Source organism: Lepidochelys olivacea (genome assembly GCF_965140295.1).
Source record: "Lepidochelys olivacea isolate rLepOli2 genome assembly, chromosome: 2".
Lineage (NCBI taxonomy): Eukaryota > Metazoa > Chordata > Testudines > Cheloniidae > Lepidochelys > Lepidochelys olivacea.
The window spans coordinates 262198398-262221909 of record NC_140412.1 but is presented as its reverse complement, the minus strand read 5'-3'; the positions used below and the strand labels follow the sequence as shown (position 1 = coordinate 262221909).

General features: G+C 42.6%; 1 protein-coding gene across 3 annotated transcripts in view; it reads left to right on the top strand.

The window, feature by feature from the left end:
- The first annotated feature begins 3224 nt into the window (after positions 1-3224).
- SEC22C (SEC22 homolog C, vesicle trafficking protein) overlaps positions 3225-23512 on the top strand; it is a 35593-nt gene continuing 15305 nt past the window's right edge. The window contains exons 1-4 of one of the 3 annotated variants that reach the window (XM_084621881.1): positions 3225-3325; positions 15393-15602; positions 17671-17834; positions 20323-20502. In XM_084621881.1, coding sequence (XP_084478007.1) covers positions 15421-15602; positions 17671-17834; positions 20323-20502 — 526 coding nt within the window. In that variant the 5' untranslated portion in view covers positions 3225-3325; positions 15393-15420. Of the gene's footprint in view, positions 3326-8041; positions 8144-15392; positions 15603-17670; positions 17835-20322; positions 20503-23512 lie in introns of those variants that run through there. The other 2 variants (XM_084621883.1, XM_084621882.1) reach the window with 2 other exon arrangements.

Below are 23512 nucleotides of genomic sequence, written 5' to 3'. Positions count from 1 at the left end.
TGGTTTTTTGTATTTGACACCCATGATGAATTGCTGCATGAAGAGTTTACCTGATGCAGCCTGTACCACAGGGGTTCTCAAACTGGGAGTTGGGACCCTCAGAGGGTCATGAGGTTATTACATGGGGGGTCACAAGCTGTCAGCCTCCACCCCAAACCCTGCTGTGCACTCAGCATTTATAATGGTGTTAAATATATTAAAAGTGTTTTTAATTCATAAGGGGGTCGCACTCAGAGGCTTGCTGTGTGAAAGGGGTCACCAGTAAAAAAGTTTGAGAGCCACTGCTGTAGCACTTTGGGTCTGCAAGTTCCAACTGCCTTGCCGACTTCCTGCCCCAAGAAGGGAAGAATGTGCTATAGCCAGAATGTTTTGCCTTTGTCTTTGAGTCCAGGTCTAGACACTTTTCTGATGCTGACAGGTCTTCTATCAAAGACCTCATTGGCCTCTGCTTCTCTGGTCCCCCTGGGCCTGATACAGGATTGAAGTAGGACATGCTCCAGTTGGGGGCATTAGCCACCACATCCCTGTCATTGCCCTAGAGACCCTTGGGGAAAACTTTCTGAAGTGTCCCTCTGGACCTGCTGACCCACACAAAGTTCTAATGAGAACTGGGGGAAGTTTTTCATCCAAAACATTTTTTGGGGGCAAAAAAGGAAGCTTGGCAACACCGAAATGCTTCATGAATTTGTGTCCACTTCACTGAATTGTTCATCTCATTTTCCCCCCCTACAAATCAAAACATGTCATTTTGACATTTTTAAAACAATGTTTGGATTTTTTGGGTCAAAACCACTTTTTGTTTTGGATTTTCCTTCCATTTAAAAAAAAATCATAAAAATGTAAAAAAACCCACTCAAAAACAAACAAAATGTTTGAGACCCAAAATGACATTTAAAATTTTTTCAATTTGCCAAAAATTCTGAAAAACATTGTTTTCAAGTTGACCCAAACAGTTTTTTTTAAACAAACAAAAGAAATCATTATTTACATAGCTCTAGTTCTAATCTGATTCAGGGATATGCTTAAAATAGGATAAAGTTGTGTCTGCATTAGAAGAGTCAATTTGTTCCTCTGACATGGTTAAAACAATCTTATAACCAGGGTCTCCTCAGAAATTGGAAACTGCACAGTATATCAGAGTGAACAACAAAGCTCTAGCAAAAAATTGCCTTGGAATCTTTAATTACGCCGAATGATCACGCACTCAATTTTACACATCCCACGAGTGCCCTTACCACTATGATCTGCAACTGGTTCAGTGTTGACTCTCAGGGGAAAAGTACTACCTGCTGAAATCCTACCAGTTTCCTTGAACACCTTTCTTTCAATCTGTCCCCTTCAAGCACTGATCCAATCTTACTCTGATTAGTTTATGAAGATTAAGGACATAGTCCATGATAGTATGGCTTGATCTTTTTCTATCAATAACATAATGTGCTTGTCAGTAATAAGATAAAGCAATCAGTTCAGCTTTTAATCTTAGCTGTTGGATGGATTTTGATTATGCTGTTCAGCCACTCTTTTTGTTAATTTTTCTTCCACAGCTACAAAATATGGGATCATCAGCTGCTGATCATGGTGCCAGATATTTCCTATGCCATTTTTCTCTGATTTTAAATGGCCTGACCATAGTAAATGCCACAACAATTTTGGGGTTTGTGGTCTGACTCAGTAAGCCTGCTTGACTTCTTTGGGAGCTTTCTCTCCTAAAGCTATCTGCAGAGCACCTCGCACAATGGGGTCCCGATCCACGACTAGGCCTCCTATGCGGTAAAGTAATACAGTAAAATAATAATATCATTTAAGCATGAGAATTGCTAGAATTTTAGACTGACACACCCCCTCCCCCAATAGTCCTGAATGCAAAATTGTATCTGGTGTGTATGAAATTTACCTTTTTAAATATACATTTTTAAAAATTAGATTCACTTTCATTCAAATCACGCTTATTCCTCAGATCTCATTTTGCTCTACGGACCAAGTCGCATGTGACGTTTCTACCTTCAACGATGTTTGATTTATCCATGCCCAGAACGTCTGATGGAGCACACCACTAATGCTGAAGGGTGAGTATTTTCAGGCATATGTTTCAGAGTAACAGCCGTGTTAGTCTGTATTCGCTAAAAGAAAAGGAGGACTTGTGGCACCTTAGAGACTAACCAATTTATTTGAGCATGAGCTCAAAAATAAATAAATAAGCATGAGCTCATAAATAAGCTTTAAGCTCATGCTCAAATAAATTGGTTAGCCTCTAAGGTGCCGCAAGTCCTCCTTTTCTTTCAGGCATATGTAACTCCAATAATAATTGAATCCCTTTTGCTGAAAACTTTCCTGAATAATTCACCTCTGGGCTGAGACCGAACATGGAAAAAGTCACCCCTTAAGAAGTCTGGCTCCAGCCCTCACAGGTATTTAGGCACCTGACTCCATCACCCTCAGTCCAATGAGCTGCTGGCCCGACTTAATGGGACCCCAAAAATGACACTGAGGACTTCTAGGGATCAGCATCCCCAGGACTGGGACAAATGCTTACCCTACCGGCTGTCCATTTGCAGGGAAGTGCCCTAGGTATGTACAGGGTTCTCCCCTTTTGAACGGTATTGTAGGACAGGGAGGGCACCCCTGGACTCGATGCGGGCTGAGTGGGAAGGGGCGGCCTCCCGTGGGAATGTGCGGTCCCTGCGAGAGAGGCTCCCAGGGGTTGTGTCAGGGGGAGGCCCCAGGGGCCACGGGCGGTGGGGGGGGTCGGGCGCCTCGGCGCGGTCCCAGGGGCCACGGGCGGTGGGGGAGTCGGGCGCCTCGGCGCGGCCCCCGGGGCCACGGGCGGTGGGGGAGTCGGGCGCCTCGGCGCGGCCCCCGGGGCCACGGGCGGTGGGGGGGTCGGGCGCCTCGGCGCGGCCCCCGGGGCCACGGGCGGTGGGGGGGTCGGGCGCCTCGGCGCGGCCCCCGGGGCCACGGGCGGTGGGGGGGGTCAGGACGGGGCCGAGACAGAGGGGGCTGGGCGAGGGCTGCCCCCGGCCAGGTGCGACCAGCGTCGTCGTCCCGTGGCTGAGGGAGCTGCCCGAAGCGATCCGGCCCGGGAGGCGCGGCCGGGCCGGGGGCTCGGGGGATCTGCGGCGGGGGGTGTGTGTCCCCCGCGGGCCGAGCTGGAAGCCTTTGGGCCAGGGCCTGGCCCTTTAAGAGCCGAGCCTCCACAGGAGGACCCCCCAGTTCCCGGCGTGCTCCGGGGTGGGGGTGGCCGCTCTAGCCGCCGTCTCGGCGGGCGGGTTTGTTGTTGTTGTGGGGCCGCCTCCTGGGGGCTGCGACGGGGCCCGCGGTGGGGAAGGTAAGAGCCCTGCAGCCGCCAGCGCGGGGGCGGGGGCGGCTGAGGAGGCGGCTGGGGGCGGGGGGCAGGTTAGTGGCGAGGTTGTGAGGGGCAGGCTGGTGCGGGGGGGCAGGCTGGGGGCGAGGCTGTGAGGAGGGCGGGGGGCAGGTTAGTGGCGAGGTTGTGAGGGGCAGGCTGGTGCGGGGGGGCAGGCTGGGGGCGAGGCTGTGAGGAGGGCGGGGGGCAGGTTAGTGGCGAGGTTGTGAGGGGCAGGCTGGTGCGGGGGGGCAGGCTGGGGGCGAGGCTGTGAGGAGGGCGGGGGGCAGGTTAGTGGCGAGGTTGTGAGGGGCAGGCTGGTGCGGGGGGGGCAGGCTGGGGGCGAGGCTGTGAGGAGGGCGGGGGGCAGGTTAGTGGCGAGGTTGTGCGGGGGGGCAGGCTGGGGGCGAGGCTGTGAGGAGGGCGGGGGGCAGGTTAGTGGCGAGGTTGTGAGGGGCAGGCTGGTGCGGGGGGGGCAGGCTGGGGGCGAGGCTGTGAGGAGGGCGGGGGGCAGGTTAGTGGTGAAGCGGTGGGGGCTGGAGAGGGTGGTCAGGGGGAGACTGTTCCGGGGGGGCAGGCTAGTGGCGAGGCTGGTTGGTGGTGGTGGGGGGGGAGGCTGGTAGGGAGACTGAGGGGGGCAGGCTGGTGGGTGCTGGGGATACAGAACCTATACTGTCAACCCCAAATCTTCAAAATTCATGTGTCATTCTCATCAAAAACCATGAGATTGATTTTAACCTCATGTTTTTATGTAAAAACAGTGGATTTGGTGTTTTTATTTGCCTTCTGCATTTTGAGCCTTTAGGGTGCCCTGAGCTCACATTTTGAAGCTTTCTCCACAGCCACGAGGGTTAGACACTTACTTTTTCCTCTAAGAATGAAGGCTGAAATAATCACATATCCACTTGATTCCAGGAGCTGGGGCTTTAAGGAAAACAATAATTATCATGAAACTCATGACAAAATCCTGAGAGTTGGCAACACTGCTGAGTGGATGTGCATGGAGGAGATGCCCTTGTTGGCAGCTCACTGCTGGAGAAACGCCTGGTTACGGAAAGGCAATGTGTTGGGCACTAGATCTTGTCTATATTATAAAATTGGATAGTCAGTTTTTTTTTGTCAAGGTCCAGACTCCAGAAAAAATAATAATAAAAAAATGAGTACATCGATTTTGGGGTCCATTCAACAGTGTCCGGTCTGGGTTTGGCCTGCAGTCCGCCTGTTGACTACCTGTTATAAAAACAACTGTGTTGGGACACTTGGAAACAGCACTACATGCCCCTGATGTCTTGAAGACTTCGTTTGTGGATGGGATTGTATTGTGCTCCCAAACTGCAAAAATCCTGCTAGGTCTGGAATTTAGCTCTTCCTGTGCTGCGAGAACAATTTTTGTTCTAGTTGTTCACAGTATAGGTGTGATTGTGGAAAAGGGGGCAAGTAAAGGGCCAATAGGTGTAGTTGCTGGATGCTTTGGGAGACTGGTCCCTATGTAACTCAAGTCAACAAGACTCTATTTGCATGAAAAACTGTAACAGTATTACAGGTTTCACAGTAACAGCCGTGTTAGTCTGTATTCGCAAAAAGAAAAGGAGTACCTGAGGAAGTGAGCTGTAGCTCACGAAAGCTTATGCTCTAATAAATTGGTTAGTCTCTAAGGTGCCACAAGTACTCCTTTTCTTTTTGTAACAGTATTAGAGAGACAAGGTGGGTGAGGGAATATATTTTATTGGACCAATTTCTATGGTGAGGGAGACCAGCTTTTGAGCCACACAGAGCTCTTCTTTAGGTCTGGTAAAGGAACTCAAAGTGGCACAGCACAATGCACAGTGGAACATATTGTAACGGACCATTCAAGGTAGAAAGGTCTGTTAACACCTCTGCAGTCATAGGACCAAAAAAAAAGGGGGGTTTCCTGGGTTACAGATTGTTGTAAAATAAGACATAAATCCAGTGTCTGTGTTCAGTCCATGATTTTTGTTGTTTAGCAAAGTAATAAATTTAAGCTCTGTGGCTCTTGTGTTGGTTTCCGTTAAGGGTGAGGACTGATAGTCAGATATCGGTCATTTTGTGAAAAGTGTTCACCCACAGGTGATGGGTCTTTTATCATTTTGTCTTTTATCATTTTCCTGTGTGAGTTCATTTGAGAGTGTAGTGATTGTCTGGTTTCACCCACATAGCTATTGGGGAATTGAGTGCACTGGATGAGGTATACCACATGTTGTGACTGGCATGTGTAGGATCCATTGATCTTGAAAGATGTGTTGTCGAGGGTGTTATGTCTGCATGTTTGCTTTGAATTGGTGTGTCCTGGTCTGTGGGGAGCTTGCTTCTGGTGATGAGCTTGGAGAGGTTGGGGGTTGTTTGAAGGCCAGAAGAGGGGGTTCAGGAAAGATTTCTTTCAGGATGGGGTCCCTATTGAATATGGGTGGTAGTTGTTTGATGATACCCAGTGTGGGTTCCAGTGTGGGGTGGTGATAGGTAATAACAAGGGGTGTAGGGTCAGAGGGGGTTTTATTTCTGTATTGAAGCAGATTCGTTCAGGGTATTTGGGTGGCCCATTGCATGATGCAATTTACTTCTCTGGTGGAGTATCCTTGTTTGGTGAAGACGGTTTTAAATGTGTTAAGGTGTATATCCTGGATTCTGTGCTATCCGAGTGCCTGCCTATAGATAACAGGTTTCTTGGAGTGTTTGGGGTGGTTATTGGCTCTATGAAGGTTGGTGTGGTGATCCGTGTATTTCTTGTATATGGTTGTCTGCAGGATTCCATGGTTGACGCTGACTGTGGTGTCCAGGAAGCTGATGATTGTTCCAGAGAGAGTTTAAAGCAGAGAGTCTCAACCTTTTTCTTTCTGAGGCCTCCTCAACATGCTATAAAAACTCCACGGCCCACCTGTGCCACAGTAACTGGTTTTCTGCATATAAAAGCCAGGGCTGGTGTTAGGGTATAGCAAGCAGGACAATTTCCTGGGGCCTCATGCCACAGGGCCCCCGCGAAACTATATTTCTCAGGCTTCGGCCCCAAGTGGCGGGGCTCAGAACCCAGGCTTCAGCTCCATGCAGTGGGGCTTTGGCTTTCTACCGTGGGCCCCAGCGAGTCTAATGCTGGCCCTGGTTGGCGGCCTCCCTGAAACCTGCTCGCGGCTCCCCAGGGGGCTTTGGACCCCTTGTTGAGAACCACTGGTTTAAAGGATGTATCATGGTTGTTGAAGTTGTAGTGGAAATTTATAAGGGATTTTAGGTTGCCTGTCCGAGATTGAAAATATCATTGAGGTATGTTATTGGTTTCATGGTGCATTTGTGCTATCTATGTGCTAAACAATCTGTTCCACCTTGCCTTTCACCATGATGCTGGGAGTTCCTTTCGCACATCTGAAGAAGAGCTCTGTGTGGCTCAAAAACTTGTCTCAACAACAGAAGCTGGTCCAATACAAGATATTACCTCACCCACCTTGCCTCTCTAATATCCTAGGACTGACCTGGCTACGATTATACTACATATAACGGTGTTATCGAAGTGTAAGGAAAGACAGACTCTTTATGTATGGCAGGGGGCGGGAATGCTGATGAAGCTGCATACTTCCTTTATGTTTGTTTAGACTGTTCTGAGCCTAATAGACCTATAAAGGTTTTGAGCACCCACAGGTCCCTCTGCAGTCAGTGGAAGCTGTGGGTGTTTGGTCCATCTGAAAATGAGATCAAAGGTGCATTACATGTAGCAAAACACAAATTTTAATCAAATGCACAGTCAAAAACCCTCAACTTCCTCTAAAGCTTTCCTGAGCACTGATGTAACTTTTATCAGCTCTCCCACAGTCTTCAGTGGGATTGTGTGGGTATGGCCTAGGGCACAACTTGGCCCAGTAACCGGAAGTTAGTAAATTATTGGGCTGAAATTGACCTAAATGCAGCTTTTCCATAGGTAAAAGGTGACTCAAATGAGCAATGAGAAGGAGAACAGATACTCGAGTCAGGACATTCCTGCTTCCTGAATGCTACCAACCATCCCATTCTGACTAAACAAAGACAAACTTTTTCAACAGTAGAGGAATTTTTTGCTTAAAAGGACACCCAGGCAGCTTTCTGCATCTGTGCTCAGAGTCTTTTGGGTGGATACATTTTCTAAATTGCAAAATATGAAAAAAATGTAATGGAAAATGTCTGGCCTGTCTGATAAATAGGAGGTCTAATTTACCCATGAAGGGGGTGCAATAATACTACAGTAAATGTCTAATTCAGTCATACACAATACACTGACTAATCTTTACATGAGCCTTAGGTTAAAAAGCATATCCTTGGAATGTTATTAGATATACAAGTGTATTTCATTCATGTTGAAATTTGACGTACCTTGTTTGTTATGTAAGTTCCCATCTATTCTGTTGAAACGTCCCTTTAAAAAAAGTTTGTGACATTATGTCCAGTCTATACTAGTAGTATAGCTGGACTGGCAAAATATTTTTTATTAAATGTGTTTCAGTAGAGTGTGTGGGGGCTATAAATTAAAATACTGTGAGCACGTTATTGCTTTCTTAATTTTGAGCACCAAAATGTATGATAGGTGTTTAACAGAAACAGTAATGACATCTTTCAGAGTAGCAGCCGTGTTAGTCTGTATTCGCAAAAAGAAAAGGAGTACTTGTGGCACCTTAGAGACTAACAAATTTGTTTGAGCATAAGCTTTCATGAGCTACAACTCACTTCATCGGATGCATTCAGTGGAAAATACAGTGGGGAAATTTATATACACAGAGAACATGAAACAATGGATGTTACCATACACACTGTAACAAGAGTGATCAGGTAAGGTGAGCTATTACTAGCGGGTGGTGGGGGGGAACCTTTTGTAGTGATAATCAAGGTGGGTCATTTCCAGCAGTTGACAAGAACGTCTGCGGGGGGGGGGGGGGAATAAACATGGGGAAATAGTTTTACTTTGTGTAATGACCCATCCACTCCCAGTCTTTATTCAAGCCTAAGTTAATTGTATGCAGTTTGCAAATTAATTCCAGTTCAGCAGTCTCTTGTTGGATGACATCGTCCCTGGCACAAATATGTTGTATTACCAGGCTTCAATTTCGCAACTGGATCTTTGAATGTAGTTGGCTTCAGTGAGGCTCTGCATGTGTGCAAGGGTCTGCTACACAGATCCAACCACTGGATTGGGGCCTAAATTCAGACAAGTGATCACAGACAGAAAAGGGGACTGGGGAAGAAGAGAGGTAGACAAGGGTTAGAGTAATAAGATCGTGCAGTTACTCAGGCAAGTACACGTCCTGATGAGTCCATTAATCTCTCTTAAGAATTAACTTTATCATGACACCTGCAAGTAAATACATGCCATGATAATTTAAACAAGCAGAAAGGAGGTGGGTTGGGAAACAGGTTTTTGGAAGGCATTCTGTGCCTGTGGGGCAGCATGGAATGAACAAAGGTGAAAGTGAGAGCAGAAAAACGAATGGGGTGTGAGGCTGGTTTTGTGGGCAGAGTAGATGGAGAGAGCCTGCTTATTTTGCAGCCTTGTTTGGCAATGTAGGTGGGTCTAAGTGTTTCAGTGTCTTGATGACAAGCTGTTGCCTCTCTGTGTATGGAACAAACTTGTGAGTTAAATCTTAAGATTTGCCCTGTATCTTATGGGGTGACATTAGCGCTAACCTCTAATCCAGGCCCAAGCAGATTTCTAACAAAACCCCAAATCAATCAAGAATACGTAAGTCTCTCTCTTCTGCTCATGAATAGATGCTTTTAAAAGTTGTACACAATTCCTTAGAAAATGATGAAAAGTGGTTCATTCTAGGTAATGTAGCTGTCCATGTTCTCAGTATCCATACACATGTCTAATCCCTTTTTGAATCCTAATATCTTGGCAACGCTGATTTATTGAGGCAAAGAGATCTACAGGTTAATTATGTGATGTGTTAAAAGGGTTTTTGTTTTAAATTTGTTGCCTTTCCATTTAACTGAATGTCCCCTTGCTCTTCTATTACAAGAGGGTAAGTAGAAGCGTCCGATGTACCTCATCTATATCATTCATTGTTTTATATAGATCTGAAACAGTTTTAGATAAATTCATCTTAATCTGTTAGGAATAGCACCCAGTAACTGAGAGAATTTTGCAGTTTTGAGGAGCTGATCTCAGTTGAAAGTTAACCGTGCTAATATTTATACTTCTTCTGAACCAACAAACTTTTTTCAGTAGGTTAAAGTCTGGGCGTGTTTGTGCACTGTTTGTTTTAAACATTGATATTATGAGAGCAGATGGAAGGTCAGTGTGATGTTTCACTCTCATGTATCTTGTATTTTGGAGCTTAGTTTGATTTTTTTTTTTTAAACAAAATCATTTATTTTAAACACAAGCTGTGAGACAAATAGTGTCAAGAAACATTAACTGCTTTAACTTTTTTTACTCTCCATCTTAAAAGCTCAGCAGTAACACTTTTGTAGTGTTGTTCAATTTAACAAATGACTATTTTTCTCTTTTTAATGGCATGCAAGCCCTATGTGGTTCTTCCTTTGTTTACTGTGACCAGGGTCCCAGTGGGGACCAGCTGTGGTCTCTCAATTAGGGTGAACTGCAAAGAATGGGGCAGACAAACCCCAAAAAGCTGGTGGATATTCCAATACTTAGATTTACCAAGCCAGCATAAAACAGCTTCTTATTTACCTTGCTGGTTACTCAGAAGTCCAAACAATACAGTTCCCTTAAAGTGATCCAGCCTCAGGCCTCCATCCATGTATCTAAGTCAAATATGATGATTTCTGAAAATCTTATTTCATCATATAAAAGAAAAGATTCTACCAATCCCAAAGTATTGGACACATTACCTCCCAGGTTATTGAATATTCCAGATTTTACCCAGATACACGCGACAGCCAATTCTTATGAACTAAACTAAAATTTATTAAAAAACAAGAGTATGGTTAAAAGATCAATATACATACAGATATGAGTTCAATCCATTGAGGTTCAGATTCCTAGCAGAGATGGTGAACTTTGTAGTTGCGAAGAGTTCCTTTAGAATTCAGTTCATAGGTTATAGTCTAATGTCCAAATATCATAGTTAAGATGTACCAGCATAACTGGGACCTCACTCTTGCGACTCAAACTTCCTCTGATGAAGCTTAAGCAGATCTGAGATAACAGAATCAGGACCAACGGGTCTTTTTATACAGTGTTCTAGCATCCACTTGACCATGCAGACCACGTTAGTAAACAGTAGGCTTTTGATGTAACCTTTTGTTTAAGCACCACCAGTAATTAGTTACACAACTTAACATAAGCAAAAAGAGGACAGGAGGACTTGTGGCACCTTAGAGACTAACCAATTTATTTGAGCATAAGCTTTTTTGAGCTACAGCTCACTTCATCGGATGCATTCAGTGGAAAATACAGTGGAGAGATTTATATACATAGAGAACATGAAACAATGGGTGTTACCATACACACTGTAACCAGAGTGATCACTTAAGGTGAGCTAATACTAGCAGGAGAGGGGGGCGGGGGCGGGGAGCCTTTTGTAGTGATAATCAAGGTGGGCCATTTCCAGCTGTTGACAAGAACGTGTGAGGAACAGTGGGGAGTGGAGGGGGAATAAACATGGGGAAATAGTTTTACTTTGTGTAATGACCCATCCACTCCCAGTCTCTATTCAAGCCTAAGTTAATTGTATGCAGTTTGCAAATTAATTCCAATTCAGCAGTCTCTCGTTGGAGTCTGTTATTGAAGTTTTTTGTTGAAGAATTGCCACTTTTAGGTCTGTAATCGAGTGACCAAAGAGATTGAAGTGTTCTCTGACTGGTTTTTGAATATTATAATTCTTGACGTCTGATTTGTGTCCATTTATTCTTTTACGTAGAGACTGTCCAGTTTGACCAATGTACATGGCAGAGGGGCATTGCTTGCACATGATGGCATATATCACATTGGTAGATGTGCAGGTGAACAAGCCTCTGAAACCTATCAGAGGCAACAGCCATGTTAGTCTGTATTCGCAAAAAGAAGAGGAGTACTTGTGGCACCTTAGAGACTAACCAATTTATTTGAGCATAAGCTTTCGTGAGCTATAGCTCACTTCATCGGATAGTGTGGCTGATGTGATTAGGCCCTATGACGGTGTCCCCAGAATAGATATGTGGGCACAGTTGGCTACGGGCTTTATTGCAAGGATAGGTTCCTGGGTTAGTGGTTCTGTTGTGTGGTTGCTGGTGAGTATTTGTTTCAGGTTGGGGGGCTGTCTGTAAGCAAGGACTGGCCTGTCTCCCAAGATCTGTGAGAGCTATGGGTCGTCCTTTAGGATAGGTTGTAGATCCTTGATGATGCGTTGGAGAGGTTTTAGTTGAGGGCTGAAGGTGATGGCTAGTGGCGTTCTGTTATTTTCTTTGTTGGGCCTGTCCTGTAGTAGGTGACTTCTGGGTACTCTTCTGGCTCTGTCAATCTGTTTCTTCACTTCAGCAGGTGGGTATTATAAGAATGCTTGATAGAGATCTTGTAGGTGTTTGTCTCTGAGGGGTTGGAGCAAATGCGGTTGTATCGTAGAGCTTGGCTGTAGACAATGGATTGTGTGGTGTAGTCTGGATGAAACTTTCCCCATGTTTATTCCCCCCCCTTCCTCAGACGTTCTTGTCAACTGCTGGAAATGGCCCATCTTGATTCACTACAAAAGGTTCCCTCCCCCTCCCCCACTCTCCTGCTGCTAATATCTCATCTTCAGTGATCACTCTTGTTACAGTGTGTATGGTAACACCCATTGTTTCATGGTCTCTGTGTATAGAAATCTCCTCACTGTATTTTCCACTGAATGCACCTGATGAAGTGAGCAGTAGCTCACGAAAGCTTATGCTCAAATAAATCTGTTAGTACTTCTGGCACCTTAGAGACTCCTTTTCTTTTTGCGAATACAGACTAACACGGCTGCTACTCTGAAACCTAAAATTAACATACGGCAATTTATCCATTAGGCAGTCTGTCACAAACTTTAAAGAGACGTATAGACAATGACATTATTTTACCAAAGATTCATATAAATGTTAATATTCCATTTTGATCTCTGAATCAATAGTTATAGTGACAGACAGGAACTGTCCAGATTACACGGGTTACATCTAAGATACACACAATATTACCTCCAACTTCTAACAACATAGGTTTGCATTTCAAAGTTCTAGCCTATTTAGCATGCAGTGGCCCTAATTAACATTTCTAACGACTTTAAAGGTCGGCTTTGCGTCATTCAGCTTGCAAGCTGTTTAACACTTTCTGGTCATGAGTTATAAGGTTTGCTGCAATTCTATAGCAGTGGTAGCAACAATGGTTTGCATGGTTATATTTTAATTAGGTAACATCATAACTTCTCAGTGGTTTGAACATTGGCCTGCTAAACCCAGGGTTGTGAGTTCAATCCTTGAGGGGGCCATTTAGGGACCTGGGGCAAAAATTGGGAACTGGTCCTGCTTTGAGTATGGGTTTGGACTAGATGACCTCCTGAGGTCCCTTCCAACCTTGATATTCTATGATACACACAGTCTATGATAGTTCTGATACATATAATCATATCACAAACGCCAGCAGTATTCTAAGAATGGAGGATTTGCTCCCTCTGGTTGTCTAGTTTCATAACAACAAAAAAAGGTTGAATTATGTGTAATTGGGTTGCTTACTGTTTTTTGATATTGTGGCCAGTTCGCATGCCAAACCCCATAGTTATACAGTGTAATTCTGACTATAATTGAGAGTTTATTGCCCTCTCCACATTAACTGCTTTTGCCTACGATGCTGAGTAATTTTTTTAATATGAATTGGATGGAGAAAATACCTTTTTAAGTTCTCTGAATTTTGTCTTTTTTTTTTTCCTACTGTAAAACAAAGTTTAAATACAATTTGGGCATTAGATGTACTTTACATCATCTTTACAATTCTGATTTCACACTAGATGATCCTTTATGTCTAGGAACACTAATATCCATTGACTAGAAGGAGTGCTGCAGAAAGGGATCTGGGCATCATAGTGGATCACAAGCAAAAAATAAGTGAACAATGTTTCTTTTTCTTTTCTTTTTCTTTGCAAAAGTGGTACGCTCTGGGATGTATTAGCAGGAATGTTGGAAGCAAGACAAAAGAAGTTATTCTTCCCCTCTACTCTGCATTGATTAGGCCTCAACTGGAATGTTGTGTCCACTTCTGGGCGCCGCATTTCAGGAAAGATGTCAACAAATTGGAGAAAGTCCAGAGAAGAGTAACTAAAATGTTTGAAGGTCTGGAAAACATGACCTCTCAGGGTCCCTTCCAGTCCTGTGATTCTATTGTACAAAGCGTTTGTCCTGAAGCAAACTAATTTTACTAGGCAAGCATACCTCCTAGAATATTGAAGTATGCTGATCAGCTCACTGACAAGCTTTTTCACATGATCCATTGAGTTCTCTATTTCTGAGATGATGTGTAAGTTGATGCCTTAGTCTTCTAGCATTTTGCTGCTGAACTCTCATGGTACATTTTTGAGGGACATATCTGCTGTTCTTCTTGAATGTACCAGGTAGCACTTGACACTTAATTGGCTTCCATGGGATATTAAGTGGCCTGATAAGGAAGAATAATAGAACTGGAAGGGACCTCGAAAGGTCATCTAGTCCAGTCCCCTGCACTCATGGCAGGACTAAGTATTGTCTAGATCATCCCTGACAGGTGCTTGTCTAACCTGCTCTTAAAAATTCCCAATGATGGAGTTTCCAGAACCTCCCTAGACAATTCATTCCAGTGCTTAACCACTCTGACAGGAAGTTTTCCCTAATGTCCAACCTAAACCACCCTTGCTGCAATTTAAGGCCATTGCTTCTTGTCCTATCCTCGGAGGTTAAGAAGAACAATTTTTCTTCCACCTACTTGTAACAACCTTTTATGTACTTGAAAACTGTTACCATGTCTCCCCTCACTCTTCTCTTCTCCAGACTAAACAAACCCAACTTTTTCAATCTTCCCTCATAGGTCTTGTTTTCTAGACCTTTCATTATTTTTGTTGCTCTTCTCTGGACTTTCTCCAATTTGTCTATATCTTTCCTGAAATGTGGCACGCAGAACTGCACACTACTCCAGTTTAGGCCTAATCAGTGTGGAGTAGAGTAGAAGAATTACTTCTCGTGTCTTGGTTACAATACTCCTGCTAATACATCCCAGAATGATGTTTGCTTTTTTTGCAACAGTGTTACAGTGTTGACTCATATTTAGGTTGTGGTCCACTATGATCCCCAGATCCCTTTCCACAAGAAGAATTAGGGTTGTCCTCTCTTTTGATTTTTATATAATATATAAAAAAAAGTCTTAAAAGTTTTTGGACAAAAAAATTATTTCCTGTTTGTTTTTTACATTAGGAATTTAGGACTTGTCTGTGACAGTAAGAATATGTCTGCAGTACAGATTGAGGTGTTGTTTAAGTTAGCTTGTGTGAGTAATAGCAGCGAAGTTGTGGCAGCATGGACCCTGGCCAGGGATAGCAACCCAAGTATGTACTTAGAATCCCTGGCGGGCTGGTACTGAGTTGGCTACCCTGTGCTGAAACTCGAAGCACCGTGTCCTCACTACTACTGTTACTTGCACCAGCTAGATTAAAGCTAGCATGGTTATGTCTAGCTGCACTGCAAACACACCATCAATTGGGGTGTAGATGAACCGTTTGACTGACAGGAAGACTAATAGAAATGACAACTAATCAATGTGAGTTAATGTCCAAGTGCTATTTTTGTCTTTCAAAATCTCTTCCAGTGTTCCTGATATTTCTAAAGTAAAATGCTATCGGGAAGAAATTGGTGAATTCTTTCAGGGAGAGAACATTTTCTGGTCGTCATTATACATCAGCAAGAAGCAGAAAAAGGGACAGTTCTAATTTAAAAAAGCAAAAAAACCTCACATTTCTTGGTCATCTTTAAAAGATGATGGCAGTACAAGAAGTATTGTACAGAAGCAGCAATGAAAGAATTAAATCTGTGCTTTAACACAATATATCCTTGCATAGTAGCTTATGTGTAAATGGATGCAATCTTAATTTAATACATTTATTTCCAGGTTGTCCTCATGAATACTCTTGTGGAGGATGTCCATGATCCTCTTTGCTTGTGTGGTGAGAGTGAGGGACGGACTTCCACTTTCAGCCTCCACGGATTTTCATCTCAACCAGGACTTTCTGGAATGCAGGAAGAGACTAAAGGCATTATCCTTAATTCTGGCACAGTATCCTGATCGAGGCACAGCAACAGGACGTGGCTTCAGCATACAGTAAGCTACCACGTTTATTTGGTCTTAATTTCACAGAATTGTTTATCCTGCTGGGATTAATTTAACTTCAAGGGTTGGCTATCATATTTATTGGGGTTTTTTTCATCCTATAATATAACTGCAACTTGAACATGTGCTACAGATATAACATGAACTTTCAGTATTATGTGAAAATGAGTGTTTGCATTGTCATGTTGTTATATAGACTTTAGTACTAATTTCCTCCTGCTATCATTTTGCTTCCAACCTGCATCTCTTCTCCACTCCCCCTCCTTCATGTTGGTGTTTCCGCTTCTTTATGGGAATGAAACTCCTTCTGTTTTAAGCATTTCTAAAACAGCCACCACTGTAACGTCTAGATGAGTTTTCTCCCTCTCAAGTTCCTCATTCGCAGTCATGTCAGTTGTATTACCTTTAAATTGTACATTTAAAAAGGTAATCTTGTCAAGACAAATATATTTATTAAATTAGATTTTTAAAATGGTTTTAATAGGCTCTTCAGCTTTTTTTTTCTCATTCCACTTAGCTTGATCTGCAAGACTACTCAGGCCTGTTGATAATCAAAATTCCCTTCCTATTGAATCACGGGAAGCTACTTTTTTCTTAGGCTTAAGAGCCGGTCCAGGTCATTCATGAATGAAAGTTAGCATCTGGTAGTTGCTTGGTCTCGATACAGGACAGAACTCAGAGGACAGGAAAACCCCCTTCATTGTGTCTGACCCATGTGAGCCATCCAGACTAGTGAATGCCCATGTCTGAGAAATAATACTTCAAGGATCCTAGGCTTGACCACATATTACAAAGTTCCTTTTCTCACTCCATGTGTCTGAATTATAAATTGCTACCAACATTCCTGGATGGGACCTGTGATTATCCAGTATTTTGATTTGTACCACAGCCTTGCAATTCCTACCTAACACAGCAAGAGTGATATGATGAAAATTCACTTCTTTAAAATAGTGCCAGTTGTTTTATGCACGAATGTGGGTGCTTCCTAGGATCAGAAATCACTCCGTGAACAGGGCCATTTGGCTCAGACTTACAACAATGGATTTTCAGTGGGAGTCTCGCGCAACTTCCTTAACCATGTCTGAAAATCCTACTTGTGAGAGAAGAACTGGGGAGACTCCTTGCAATAGGATCCCATAACCCCTCCAGATAAATATGCCATGATACACACTGGCTGCAATTAGATATCTAGCAGTTTAATAAGACCCGAAGAACAACAACAAATTCCCCTGCCAGGCGCAAGAAATGTTGTCTCACAAAACTTAAATTGTAGATTGTTGGGTCTTAAAAATTATGGACAAGAAATTGAGGAACCAGTTTTACAGGAAAATCCTTTCTCGTTTAGTGCACAGCGGCTTATTCTCTAAAACCTATAGACTTAACATCTGCTTCCATTTCTAGAAAAAGCATAGCTTTAATTTGTAAGAAAAATATAAATCTCACGCTCTAGATATTTGCAAAAGGGAATATTAATGCATTGTTTAATTTTGTATACTCTAAATTGATTGGATTTTATTTCTTAAGTGATCAGAGCTCACATCTGAGACTGCATTCCTGGTTAGAGATTGTAAGGGCTGGTTACTGGAGACCTGAGCTATAAGTGATTGTATGTATGTGTATAATTATTTTTGTGGCATGGAGCGGGGGGGTGGGGCTATGAACTTAGATTGAATACATGAATTGAGAAAGGAAAGATTAGAGTTTTAGTTGGTTTTCCTTCAAATCCAGTGTTACAAGGCATGAATTTCATGTTATGTTTAATCTTCAGCATTGTCAGCGGAAGGTGATAGCTTTAGATCTAGTACCCTTTGTACAGAAGAGACCATAAACAGGTAATGGGGATAAAGGATATGAAGAAATAGCTGCTGTATACAGAGATTGGTATGTTTTCTATAAATAGAACTACAACTGGGATGAAAACCAGATTTTTTTTCAGTACTCTTTCCCAACTAATGCAGCCAAGATAAAAATATTTTTGAGACCGTACAGTCTAATGCTGATGTCCAGCATAACTCTTCTACCTCTTAACTGTGATTTAAAATGGATGTTTTCTTTTCAGTTTTCATTCTTCTGGGGACATCACCTGCATGGGGATCTGCACCAGCAGTTGCCCAACCGTCATGGCATTTTGTTTCCTGGAGGAGCTCCAGTGGAAATTTTCTGCTTCATATGACTCTACGAGCATAAGCTTGGCTATCAGACCCTATGCTTTTCTTGAATTTGGTTTGTAGATTTACTTTCTTAATGTTAGAATCCTTTGCACAGAGCATCATATCTGAATAATTAAACTAGCAGACAGGTTGGTAATGACAAGGAACCATGCCAATTCCTGATCATACAAGGTGGCTTTATGTGGCAGGAGAATGGTGTACGAAAAACATATATATATAATAATATCAAACTGTATATTATTATTGTGGTATTTCTTAGGAGTCTTAGTTATAGACCTGGGCCCTGTTGTGCTAGGTGCTGTTCAAAAACAGAACAAAAAGACAGTCCCTGCCCCAAAAAGTTTACAATCTAAGTATAATGACAGGTTTCAGAGTAGCAGCCGTGTTAGTCTGTATTCGCAAAAAGAAAAGGAGTACTTGTGGCACCTTAGAGACTAACCAATTTATTTGAGCATAAGCTTTCGTGAGCTACAGCTCACTTCATCGGATGCATACTGTGGAAAGTGTAGAAGATCTTTTTATACACACAAAGCATGGAAAAAATACCTCCCCCCACCCCACTCTCCTGCTGGTAATAGCTTATATGGAAATGGCCCAACTTGATTATCATACACATTGTAAGGAGAGTGATCACTTTAGATAAGCTATTACCAGCAGGAGAGTGGGGTGGGGGGAGGTATTTTTTTCATGCTTTGTGTGTATAAAAAGATCTTCTACACTTTCCACAGTATGCATCCGATGAAGTGAGCTGTAGCTCACGAAAGCTTATGCTCAAATAAATTGGTTAGTCTCTAAGGTGCCACAAGTACTCCTTTTCTTTTTGCGAATCTAAGTATAAGACAAGATTGTGAAAAAGACAGTGTGAGCAGCACAGAAAACCGTGAGAGCAGGTCAGCGTGGTAGACATTTTCACTTCCCACGTAGCTTAGGTTCATGTAGCACTTCGTGATCATACAGGGAGTCCTCTCTCACCTGTGATTCCTGACATAAATAAATGGCTTTTTTTTTTTTTTTCCACCTACCAACTAAGGTCCCTTGTGAACATCACATCTCAGGGAAAAATATGACTAGCTCTGTAGGATTAGTTCCATTAGTGAGATATCTATACCCTGAGAGGGGTAGGGTGGTGAAATGGGTTAATACACTAACATCCAGCTCTGAACAAGACATTTCAGATCCTGCTTAGAAGAAAGAGATGCTTATAGGGAAACTACAGTATGCAGCAGTTCTTGCATTGTGCGTGAATTGACTGCCAGCCACATTCTAATTTCTTCATAAATCTGTGTTGAAATTTGCATTTTGTTGTTTCTCCTGCATTTTGGCTAGGGATTTCTAGCTTATTTTAATCATACATTGGCCATGTACTAAGAAAACAAGATGCAGAAGTTTGGGTTCCTTGCATTTTTTCATTTTCAATATGATGTTTCCCTCTCCTCTTACGCTGTTGCATGGTCTTTTATACATTCTCTTAGATCTAAGTTGCACTGAGTAAATTGCAAGATCTGAACTATTGCCTCAGTAGTTATTGATCTTTGTAGCTGTTTAACTCTTGGCATATTGCAGCATTAATATGATCCCCATAGTTGTTGCTTGAAATCCCCTATTCTTGCCTGATGGTGTCTGTGTACTGTGGGTCATAAAGCACTCTGTAGTCTTGCTGTTCAGTAGGAGCTGCCATCAACCTAAATGATACGTTGTAAGTTACTGTTTGGATGTAACTTACTGTTTTGGATGTATTGCATTTTAAGTTAGGACTTTTTTTTTTTACTTCACTTAAAAAGCAGATCTCTTTATAAATATGCTTCTACATTTAATTTGCTTCATTACTCATGATTATTATAAAAAATAATATAGCAAAACCTCCACCCTTCATAGCACAGAGATAAGCAAGTGAGCTAGGTTAGAGAACAATTAGCAATATCCGTAATGGGGATCTCTGACTCTGGAGATGTGGATGATTGTTACTGAGACGCTGCTGTAGGTTGTAGTTTTAGTGGTCTGCAACTTGACTCAAACCTGTGGAGAGGGATATTTTTGTATGAGAACGCAGTTATAAAATCTACCTATGGAATATTTGTCTGAGTCATTTGTAGCACAAGTCTCAGGAAAATCCCTGTGCATCCTGGTCTGAGAAGTTGTTGCTGCTAGTGCAGTTTGAGTAGTAGGTCCCATCTTGCACTGTAAAACTAAAATCCCTGGCACTGTTAAAATACAATTCTGTCTTGCGGAGTAGATGGGACCTAACAGCATTCAAGGCTTCATTGTGATTTATAGACCTTGCTAAACCATGGTTAGGTCATCTTTACTACGCAGAGTAAAGCTGTGTTTTAAGCATATCTGGGATGGCGAGTGTGTGTGTTACAGCATCCAGAAGTGTGATAGGTACTTTACACAACAAATAGAAAGCAAAGAATTTGACCCAAATAGTAAATAATATTTTAGATATATTAAAAAAAATGGGATAGGAAGGTCCAGGATATCAGTTAGCTCATTAACAATCCAGTGTTTTAATTAAAATATTTCTTGATACCCTCTTATAGATAATATTATTCAGAAAGTGAAATACCATTTCAACTACACAAGCTGCTCTCAAATGAAGAACCGCCTGGAGAAAATTCAGGAAGAGCTGAAGTTCCATCCTCCTGTGCTTCTGAAACTAGAGGATACAGAGCTGATGAATGGGATGATTAACGGGCACACAGAAGTGCACATGGGGTCTGGTAAGTTATTGGTATGCAAAGTTTTTTAGTGTCAACAATACAGATTTCCTCTGATAACTCCTTTTTAACCTATGGTGAATAGTTAAAAATCCCAGTTGTGTTTTTCTGAAATGAGAAACCCATGTTAACATATATAAACCTCAGACAAATAGTTCTTGTTCAAGGCTACCTTTTTCATCATGATGAAGAGGACATAAACCCTTGTGTTATGGCAGATACATAAAGAAACCAATGAAGTACTTATAGTAGTTCATCTTTAACCATCAATCATTTTCTCTATGGAAGTTCGTTATAACTGGAATTACGAATTGCACATTCCCCTGCATTTAAGCAAGTGGAGGCTTTAATTTTCTTTAAGAGAAAGAGCTTCCTTATATCATGTGTTCCATAAACAAAGACCCAAAATATACTTCCAGCCTAGAAGATTTATTTTGGCTTAAGGAAGAAAATGATTCAAAGAATAAATATCTCTGAGACTGCAGGGTGATGTCTCACTTAAGATTATCCATCTTGAATTGTTTCACAGCATTTCACCTCTTCCCCAGTAGCCAGGCAAGATAACAGATTACATTTAAAGTTGTTGTACATAAAAACCAGAATTAAACCTGTCTTACAGTTATGATAAACATCTACATAAATATCATATTGAGAGGTTTCACATAGCTAATATTGTATAACAAACACTGAAAAACAAATAGATACTTTTTAAAGTATCATCTTACTATGCGAAAACTCAGAACACAGCTTGACTTGCCTATTTCAGGGTGAATCTGTAGGGCTAACAAAAATCCCATTGTTTTGTAAATAAACCAAACAGATATGATTGGCAAGTTATATTAGTGATCAGTTTTCTGAACCACATGTGAAGGGACAATATCTTACAACCTGACAGGCTTAGAAATACTTTGAACTAGTACAGATGGTTTCAAGACCAGAAAATATTTCCAAGCTATACCTGAACAAATGATGAGAACTAAATATTCAGTTCTCATAACCTCAGTATTCTTTATTACTTTCTTCCATTTTCCATCTAGGTTTGTGCCTCTGGCTCTTTTCAGTGGTCTAACCCCGGTGCTCATGCATGTTCTTTCATCCTTATTGTAAGAACCATTTTCAGCCTCATCTGTCTACCACTGCTTCACTCAGCTTTTCTGGCTTTTTGTCTGTATCTCAGTCTTTCGTTTTCTGTCATTAACAGAAGCAGTGGCTGAATCCCATTCTACTGCCTCCAAAATTTCTTTGTTTTATCTTAGAAAGAAACAAAGGCTTTATCTACACTACAACTATACTAGTCAGGAAACTTGGTTACAACACAAAGCCCTTGTTAAACCCTGGATTTGTGCTGGAAATGGCCCACCTTGATTATGATTCACATTGTAAGGAGAGTGATCACTTTAGATAAGCTATTACCAACAGGAGAGTGGGTTTGTTTGGGGGCGAGGTTCATAGAATCATAGAATATCAGGGTTGGAAGGGACCCCAGAAGGTCATCTAGTCTAACCCCCTGCTCGAAGCAGGACCAATTCCCAGTTAAATCATCTCAGCCAGGGCTTTGTCAAGCCTGACCTTAAAAACCTCTAAGGAAGGAGATTCTACCACCTCCCTAGGTAACACATTCCAGTGTTTCACCACCCTCTTAGTGAAAAAGTTTTTCCTAATATCCAATCTAAACCTCCCCCACTGCAACTTGAGACCATTACTCCTCATTCTGTCATCTGCTACCATTGAGAACAGTCTAGAGCCATCCTCTTTGGAACCCCCTTTCAGGTAGTTGAAAGCAGCTATCAAATCTCCCCTCATTCTTCTCTTCTGCAGGCTAAACAATCCCAGCTCCCTCAGCCTCTCCTCATAAGTCATGTGTTCCAGACCCCTAATCATTTTTGTTGCCCTTCGCTGGACTCTCTCCAATTTATCCACATCCTTGTTGTAGTGTGGGGCCCAAAACTGGACACAGTACTCCAGATGAGGCCTCACCAATGTCGAATAGAGGGGAACGATCACGTCCCTCGATCTGCTCGCTATGCCCCTACTTATACATCCCAAAATGCCATTGGCCTTCTTGGCAACAAGGGCACACTGCTGACTCATATCCAGCTTCTCGTCCACTGTCACCCCTAGGTCCTTTTCCGCAGAACTGCTGCCTAGCCATTCGGTCCCTAGTCTGTAGCTGTGCATTGGGTTCTTCCGTCCTAAGTGCAGGACCCTGCACTTATCCTTATTGAACCTCATCAGATTTCTTTTGGCCCAATCCTCCAATTTGTCTAGGTCCTTCTGTATCCTATCCCTCCCCTCCAGCGTATCTACCACTCCTCCCAGTTTAGTATCATCCGCAAATTTGCTGAGAGTGCAATCCACACCATCCTCCAGATCATTTATGAAGATATTGAACAAAACCGGCCCCAGGACCGACCCTTGGGGCACTCCACTTGATACCGGCTGCCAACTAGACATGGAGCCATTGATCACTACCCGTTGAGCCCGACAATCTAGCCAGCTTTCTACCCACCTTATAGTGTATTCATCCAGCCCATACTACCTTAACTTGCTGACAAGAATACTGTGGGAGACCGTGTCAAAAGCTTTGCTAAAGTCAAGAAACAATACATCCACTGCTTTCCCTTCATCCACAGAACCAGTAATCTCATCATAAAAGGCGATTAGATTAGTCAGGCATGACCTTCCCTTGGTGAATCCATGCTGGCTGTTCCTGATCACTTTCCTCTCATGCAAGTGCTTCAGGATTGATTCTTTGAGGACCTGCTCCATGATTTTTCCAGGGACTGAGGTGAGGCTGACTGGCCTGTAGTTCCCAGGATCCTCCTCCTTCCCTTTTTTAAAGATTGGCACTACATTAGCCTTTTTCCAGTCATCCAGGACTTCCCCGGTTCGCCACGTGTTTTCAAAGATAATAGCCAATGGCTCTGCAATCACAGCCGCCAGTTCCTTCAGCACTCTCGGATGCAACTCGTCCGGCCCCATGGACTTGTGCACGTCCAGCTTTTCTAAATAG